General features: G+C 33.5%; 1 protein-coding gene across 15 annotated transcripts; it reads left to right on the forward strand.

The window, feature by feature from the left end:
- Positions 1–2261: 2261 nt before the first annotated feature.
- On the forward strand, positions 2262–7932 carry LOC112706467 (uncharacterized). Of its 15 annotated transcripts, none has more exons than XR_011864622.1 (9): positions 2262–2899; positions 2995–3135; positions 3281–3453; positions 4697–4772; positions 5107–5332; positions 5534–5603; positions 5916–6119; positions 6610–6733; positions 7603–7932. XR_011864622.1 is itself a non-coding variant. In XM_072200831.1 (9 exons), exons 3-6 carry the CDS (start codon positions 3551–3553, stop codon positions 5578–5580), a joined length of 444 nt encoding a protein of 147 aa, XP_072056932.1. In that variant the 5' UTR covers positions 2262–2899; positions 2995–3135; positions 3281–3550; the 3' UTR covers positions 5581–5603; positions 5916–6119; positions 6610–6733; positions 7603–7932. The 15 variants fall into 15 exon arrangements, 9 of the variants coding, with proteins under 9 accessions (XP_072056932.1, XP_072056931.1, XP_072056935.1 ...); XR_003155762.3 differs by having other exon boundaries at positions 5966–6119; XM_072200831.1 differs by having other exon boundaries at positions 3281–3619; positions 4671–4772.
- The last annotated feature ends 479 nt before the right edge of the window (positions 7933–8411 follow it).

Genomic DNA, 8411 nt, shown 5'->3' on the forward strand with positions numbered 1-8411 from the left:
CATGGAAGAAACTGGACAAACTTGTTCTCCTTTGGCTTCATTCGCACATCTCAGAGAATATTCTTGCTTATGTCATTGCTTGTGAAACCTCTTGCAGCACTTGGATTACTCTAGAGGAGTTGTTTAATGCTCAATCAAGTGCTAGGGCTGATTATCTCAAAACTTCTCTTCAAAATTTACAAAAGGGATCATTAACCATGATTGATTATATTGCACAAAAGAAAAAGCTAGCCGATTCCCTTGCTAAATGTGGCTACATAGATCAAGAACAGGACCTGAATGTGGCTTCGTGAGCTTCTGTGTGAACCTCATCTCTCTACTACTACAACTCCTATGTTATTCTGTGACAATATTAGTGCCATTTTTCTCAACTCTAATCCGGTCATCCATGACAAGTCCAAGCACATAAAAATAGATTATCACTTTATGAAGGACTAAGTTGATGCAGGCGATCTTGTTATTCGTTATGTGTGCTCAGCTGATCAACGAGCCAACATTTTTGCTAAAGGCGTAGGAACATCACGATTTTGCGAGCTCCGATCCAAGTTGCATGTTTTTCCACAACTATGAGCTTGCAGGAGGGTATTAACAGCAGTCTCCTATTCTACAACAATTAACTATATTATCACATTGTTATCTCCTTGTAAATAGCTTTATCTTGGTGTATATCAGTTTACTTAGTTCCTTAACTATAACTCTTGTATAACTTTGACCGCATGCATATCTTTTACTTTGTTGTATTCTGGTGTAATACCAAGCCTGTATAAATTTTGATCATATCAATGAGAAATGCAATCTTTTCAAACTTAATATGGTATCAGAGCCCTATTGGCTAACTCCCAACATATCCAAACAACATGTCGTTGAATAATCTTCTTCTCTCTGCATCAAATAATTCTACCTCAATGAATTTTTTCACTCTTTCTATTAAACTCAACCATGAAAATTACTACCTCTGGCACAAAACAATACTTCCTGCTCTCAAAATTTTTGATCTTGACTCATTAATTCACCAAGATACAATTCCTCCCACCCACATAACCCCTGCACCAACGACTGAAAAATCTTCTCCCACACCTGTTCCAAACCCTGCTCATGCTACATGGAAGAAACAGGACAAACTTGTTCTCCTTTGACTTCATTCGCACATCTCAGAAAATGTTCTTGTTTATGTCATTGCCTGTGAAACCTCTTGCAGCACTTGGATTGCTCTAGAGGAGTTGTTTGATACTCAATCAAGTGCTAGGGCTGATTATCTCAAAACCTCTCTTCAAGATTTGCAAAAAGGATCATTAATCATGATTGATTATATTGCACAAAAGAGAAAACTAGCCGATTTCCTTGCTGAATGTGGCTACATAGTTCAAGAACAGGACCTGAATGTGGCTTTGTGAACTTCTGCGTGAACTTTATCTCTCTACTGCTATAGCTCTTATGTTACTCTGTGACAATATTAGTGCCATTTTTCTCAGCTCTAATCCGGTCATCCACGACAAGTCCAAACATATAAAAATAGATTATCACTTTGTGAAGGACCAAGTTGATGCAGGTGATCTTGTTATTCGTTATGTGCGCTCAGCTGATCAACGAGCCGACATTTTCACTAAAGCCGTAGGAACATCACGGTTTTGCGAGCTCCGATTCAAGCCGCATGTTTTTTCACGACCATGAGCTTATAGGGGGTATTAACGGCAGTCTCCTATTCTACAGCAACTAACTATATTATTACATTGTTATCTCCTTATAAATAACTTTATCTTAGTGTATATCGATTTACTTAGTTCCTTAACTATAGCTCTTATATAATTTTGACCGCATATATATTTTCTACTTTGTTGTATTTTAATGTAATACCAAGGCTGTATAAATTCTGATCACATAATGTAACTTTTCCAAACTTAATAAGGATGAGTTTCTAATAAACTATGGTGGACCTTAGATTGAAATGACAAAGCCACTAGTCTTTCTCTTTCTTGATTGACTCTTTAATCTATTAATATATAATAAGAATGTAGTGGATTGTTGGTTGTTTGACATGTGTAGTTTTATATATTTGACAAGTGGTTGTTTCCATTGCTTAACAGGTGGTTTTGTTGTTAGGGAACAGAATTTGTGAATAAAAAAGAATGGGCGGGATTTTGATTCAAATTGAATAAAGAATAATTATTAATAAAATATTAAAAAATCTAAATATCTACAGATTAAAGAACTATCTATTTCTATTAATATATAATAAGAATGTAATGGATTATTGGTTGTTTGATACGTGTAGTTTTATATATTTGACAAGTGGTTGTTTTCATTGCTTAACAGGTGGTTTTGTTGTTAGGGAGCAGAATTTGTGAATAAAAAAAAATTGGGTGGAATTTTGATTTAAATTTAATAAAAAATAATTGTTAATAAAATATTAAAAAATCTAAATATCTACATATTAAAGAACTATGAACAGAAGAATTGGCGGAATTTTTTTTCAAATTGAAATTCAAAATTATTGTTTCAGCTATCCTCATATATTTGTTTGTTAAACAGTGAAGAAAGAAAAGGAAAGATGAAAAAAAGAAAGAAACCGACAGTCATAGAGAAGAGTGTCGCGACGAACAAAGAAAATGACGATCGAAGAAAGAAAAGACGGCAGAAGAAGAAGTAACCGACGATGAAGCAAGACTGTTGACATCGCAGAGAAGAAGAAAACGATGGTGGAGAAGGAAAGGACGACGGAAGAAGGAGAAGAGGATGGCGACGGTCACAGAGAAGGAAGCTAAATCGACCGAGAAAAGAAGAGGAATGAGGCGACGGCAGTGATGGAGTCCACTGTCGCTGTTGGATATGCATAGCTGCGTCCTCCGCAGGACAGTGTCGCAGCCGTTTCTTCGCCGGTGGGTGCTGCGAATGAAGGATGGTTAGTTCTCTCGTTCGGACATACTTTATTTTGTTGTTTGGTTGGTTGAAAATGCTAATCGAAATTGATATGCCTTTTCGTGTTAATATCCTCAGAATGGCGTGCTACACTTGAAGAATAGAGACTACGAGTTGCTGGCAGCGCTGCTGGAGGCGGTGCTCCTGCTATAGTCATGGCGGTTAAGGATAGTATGGCCATGGGATGATAAAGTCAGTTCCGCATGAACATAAAAAGAGGTGTTCAATTTGTTAGTTTTATTTCTTTTTTATTTTTTTGAGTTCTTGATTTTGCTTTTATGAATTGTGCAATTGATTGATTTTTATGATTGCACCTTTCGTTTGGTTTATGCTAATGATTTAAAGTATGTGTATTGAGTTTCAGCGAATTTTTCCAAAAAGAAAAGAAATTCATTGGAAAGAGGGAAGAGGAAAAAAATGGAAGAAGAAAAGTAGTAGAGGGAGACGCGAAGCAGAGAATGCGGGGGAGGAGGGAGCTCCTCTGCTGCCACAGCCTGCTATTTGCCATGGTCACCGCTGGATAGAAAACCCTAAAGAGTTAAGTATTTCATCTTCACACCAGTGGATTTTAGAACTTATGTATCACATTTATGCTTTTGATTTTTATTTTTGAACTGTTTTTACCACTTCAAGAATGTTGAAATGCTTTTTGTGGGTGCCATCTCTGCTGCCGTCTTCATCTGGGTTCTCTATGTTGGAAAAGGTTTCTATTCTCAATTCCTGTCTCTTGATTATAGTGTTGGCCATGGGATGATAAAATCAGTTCCGCATGAACATAAAAAGAGGTGTTGAATTTGTTAGTTTTTTTTTTTTTTTTTGAGATCTTGATTTTGCTTTTGTGAATTGTGCAATTGATTGATTTTTGTGATTGCACCTTTTGTTTGTTTTATGCTAATGATTTGAAGTATGCGTATTGAGTTTCAGCATGATCTGTAAAGCCATGACTTGATCATACGCTCATAACTAATTAATAAATTGCTCTTAGCTTAGCCCATGCTATCAATTATTGTTTATTTATTTGCAAACTTAAGCTATGAACCAAACTATGCCTAAGTTGAATTAATCATCATGTTATTAACATGTTCTGATCAGTTTTGCTCAGGCTTTTGTGAATACTCAGAAGCAAAAACAATTTTGAATCTATGGAAAGTAATCTTTTTCATAGTTCCCGTACACAAATGCAGTTATTGTTCTTCATTTTATGATCATTTAATATATTCTAATATCTATCCTGAATAAATTTGTTGGATTTTGTTATTGTGCTACTGTTTGTGCTGATCTAGACTTAAATATTTATGGTCTCCCAATTCTATTTATATTATTTTTAAAAGTTTATATAATTTTGCTTTGAAAAAAAGGCCTTTTGTGATTTTTTATTAATAACTATTTTGAAATTTTGGTAAAAATATTTGGATTATTGCGATCATGTGGTACTTTTGTGATGAATTAATTTCTATTATGTTTGGTATACATTATGTTTGCGATCAAGTGGTACTTTTCTTAGTGTACAACTTTTTATCATGAAAGCAATTAGGGAAAACTTACTTTTTATACTGATAATAGATAATCATTTTTATATCGTTGAAAAGCTGTTCATACATGCACTCTTCAATATATAATAAGAGCAATCAAATAGTTTTATGTAAGACAAGGAAAATGCAAAATGGACTTGAGACAGATATGAGGAAGAATAATTTTACTAACTTATATGTTTAGTTGTAGATAATTACCAGCTAATTAAATTTAGCAACCAGCTTTCTTTTAACACAGTAATTCACAGAAATCTGTATTCAAGCTATGACTGCAAAGAAGGGGTTCCTTTGAGAGTGCAGTGCTGTAATCCGCTTTTTCTTAAGGTAAGTAATTATAATTTAAATGGACTTTGAAGGGTTCCTTTGTTTAGTTCAATATTATTCTCACTTCTTCTTCATAGAATTAATCCTATTTCGTTAATAGAGGTGTTGAATATCCTGAGTTTGAAAAACGTTGCTTCTATGTGCAAATACATTACAAAATAGAGTTTACTTGAATAGATCAAAGAATAGCTTGAGTAATATTAAAACTTTCCCCATTTCAAATCCATGATTTGAATCTCTCTCTTGCTCTCATTCCTCATTTTACTCTGCAGCACTGAAAAAGTAGCTTCAAATTTTTAGGATTCATTTGGTGTTTATTTTCATTTGCTCCCAGTATTGGCACCGTCTACCTCTGCCACCTCAGATGATTTCCTCTCTGTGGAATACAAGAACTACAACAGCAACGCCAAAGTACAAGAACTACCAGCATAGGGTAGCCTGGTCCGACTCGCAGAAAGTACTAGCCTTAGCCTTACACAGTTCCCACTTCTTCATCATATCTACCTTCACTGTTTTGAACAGTGTTCATCATGCCTCAGTCTCAAAGAAGATACATTCAGGTGAGTTTTTTTCACTATTTTTCTTCTAAAAGCTTATATAATTGTTTACATTTACCAAATACTCTGTTATAAGGCTCTGAAATGTCATATATATAGTGAAACATGACGTATTTTTTGAGAGAGTGATTGAATTAGAGTAAAAGAGTTTTGATTTTGGTCAAAATTACCAATCTTTACTAACCCGTGTTCTCAACGAAACAGATAAGAAGAAAGCTAGGGGCCTTCCACGAAATGTAGGCCAAGATTGACAAAGAGATGGACGGTGTTTAAGGTTTTTATTTTCCCCTAAAATTAGATTTTCATTTATTTAAGCTGATTTGTTTCATCTTTTCTATTAATTTTTATTGAAGATGGAAACCTGACTTTTACCCTTCAGGGGGCAAATTGAGACGGTTACTTTCTTTTTTTCAATATTTCTTTTCTATATGTGAAATCACTTGATATGTTGTGGTATGTAATTCTAAAGGTGTAAACTAGACAAAATTTAAATGAAAGAATATAAGTTGATTGTCGATAAGCTGTGATCTATGGTTGGAAAGTGTGATGAAATTGATTGAGATTATGGTGTTGTGGTAACATGTAGGTAGATGAAGAGGATTGTTGTGCAGAGATGCTAACAAATGCTATTATCAGGTTAGATGAATGAGCACTCTCCTAGATGGATCCAGCAGCGACACAATTGCTATCAAAAGACTTCTCATGCCAAGGGACAGCAAATAGGAGAATAAGGCTAAGGATTCCAAATAAAGGATTTGTCCTCCTTTAGCTACTGTAATTTGGTTCCAAGGTTCGATGCAATAGTTTTTCTTATTTATTTATTTTTTTTTGGTTTTCTTATTTGGTTTGTTATAGTATAGAACTTGAGTTCAGGCTTATTAGTCCTAAAGATGAAAGAGCAAATTAATTTATTAAATTGTAGAGTCTTCTATGATTATTTCTACGTGTTTTCAAAATTAAATATATTTTCTCATATCTAATTAATGAGCTTTGTTTTTTATAATTGTAGCTAGATTATTAGTATCAAGAAATTAAATATATTCTCATATCTAATTAATGAGCAACATTGTCTGTTGGATTGGACTGACAATAGCTTGGTGGTTAGTAGAATCACTACTAACTTATATGTTTAGTTGTAGATAATTTATTAGCTAATAACCAGCTTTCTTTTAACATAGTAATTCACAGAAATGTGTACTCAAGCTATGTGTATTGTTACGGTATGTGCTTCAAGATGTTATTTTTACAGTTATAAGTTGGGTTTGCCCATGACTTTTCAGTAAACAAACTAACAAAGCTCAAACCTACAAGGATGCACAATTATTTCAGAAAAGGCAGTCAAATTATCAGGCTGGCGTAGCAAAGATGCGGGTCCTGGAAGAGGAACGAGAAATACTAATTCAGGTAGGAATACAACAATCTTTTCATAAATATTGGATTATGTATTTATGAAACGTAAATTATATGATGAAGTCTGACACAGAGTACATTATTTTCTCAGATACAATGACTATGTGGCTAATTTACAAGCATGGAGGATAAAACTTTTGAAACATAAAAAGTAAAATTAAATATCAAAATACATGGACCACTGCGATGCAAAAATACATTGACCACTAAGTTGAGCATTAGAATTTATCACCAACTTGTGAATATTTTGAGCGTTTTTTTCCATTTGTTTTGGACACTATCTTTTTGGCTTTTGAGACGATGCATGATGATAGGATACAATTTAGCATTTTTGAATAAATGAATTTATACATAGAGAATATGATTTTATATGTGATTTTGTATGAAGAAATCTTAAAGACCATAAGATATGTATTAACTAGCCTTTTAATGACATATATCTTACATTAGGATTGACTTGCTTCTCTTCTTTTCTTTTCCTGTTCTCTGTTTTGTACTTCTTTGGATATCAATGCAAGTTTATAAATAGCTAGATTAATTTATAACAATTCATTCAAAGCATCCAAACAATAGAAAAAATAAAAATGGTTAGTATTCAAAATGATGCCTAAAGATATCATGTATATATTAATGAAGCTTTTCAAAAACTCTGTCTAAATTTAATTTACCAAATATATTAATGCAAGTCAAGTTTGACTTTTAATTAACTTTTTATTAGTACAAGTAGGGGAAGAAAAAAATGGTTGGTGCAATTTCCTTCTATGTGGTTTAATAACAAATTAAAAATTAAAAATAAAACTTATTGAATGGATTGTCACCGAAGTCCAAAACTTCTTTGTGTCCTTTGTTGTGTGTGATTGTAGTAACGTTTGGCAGTGAAGATACCGAATGTAGTAGGTCGATGTTGTTCTTAGAAGTGTATCTGGCAAAGGAAAGAGAAGATGGTGGCAAGCGAAAGATAGAGTGGTTCGGAAGACGAGGAGAGGAAGGAGAAGCCAATAGAGGGTGAGAACAAGATCAAACACAAAATGAAGACTACTCTATAGTAGAAAACTTACGCCAGTGAAAGTATTTTAGCTATTTTTGAACAATATTGTAATATTTCTTTTCTTTTGTTGGTTTTTTTACACGATTTTAGCGGGTTGTGAAGTAATTTTTTGTTGGAATGGGAAACTCTGTTGTAGTGTTGTGCATTTCTTTGGTTCATGGGAGGTTTACCCTTTAAAAGTAGTGCAAGCTGAGTTATTTTGAGAGTACTTTCGAGTACTGGCAAGTGGTAGCTAAGAGCTTTATTTTGGGCGTAAGATATTTTTGTTTAAAGTTATTCGAACGCATTCACTTTGCCAGTAATTTTTGTTGCCATGCCTTCTTAAAAATCACCTCCACTAATGAAGATCAGTTTAGAGATGAATGCTATCAACCTATTCAAAAGAGACATTTTGAATCTCTATTAAATTGGCAGAGTTTCAGGGATTGCTTGATGAGAAAGAGGCAAAGTTATTACATTACCAGAAATAAGCATGTTTAATTCTCTCGAGACCTTAATGAGATATAAATATTGATGTTATCACACTACAAGAGGTAAGCATGTTTAATTCTGTAGAGATCTTAATGAGATATAAATATTGATTTTTTTAATTACTTTTTATTTAAGTATTGAAGGGACTATTAG

Source organism: Arachis hypogaea, chromosome 8 (genome assembly GCF_003086295.3).
Source record: "Arachis hypogaea cultivar Tifrunner chromosome 8, arahy.Tifrunner.gnm2.J5K5, whole genome shotgun sequence".
Taxonomy (NCBI): Eukaryota; Viridiplantae; Streptophyta; class Magnoliopsida; order Fabales; family Fabaceae; genus Arachis; species Arachis hypogaea.

What these genes read in the sequence shown, in the direction of transcription:
- LOC112706467 (XM_072200831.1), top strand. Translation starts at nt 3,551, where the DNA reads ATGTTGAAATGCTTTTTGTGGGTGCCATCTCTGCTGCCGTCTTCATCT. An exon ending in GGTTCTCTATGTTGGAAAAG is followed by an intron (nt 3,620 to 4,670) that starts GTTTCTATTCTC and finishes TTTAGCAACCAG; the next exon opens with CTTTCTTTTAACACAGTAAT. An exon ending in CTCAAAGAAGATACATTCAG is followed by an intron (nt 5,333 to 5,533) that starts GTGAGTTTTTTT and finishes TCAACGAAACAG; the next exon opens with ATAAGAAGAAAGCTAGGGGC.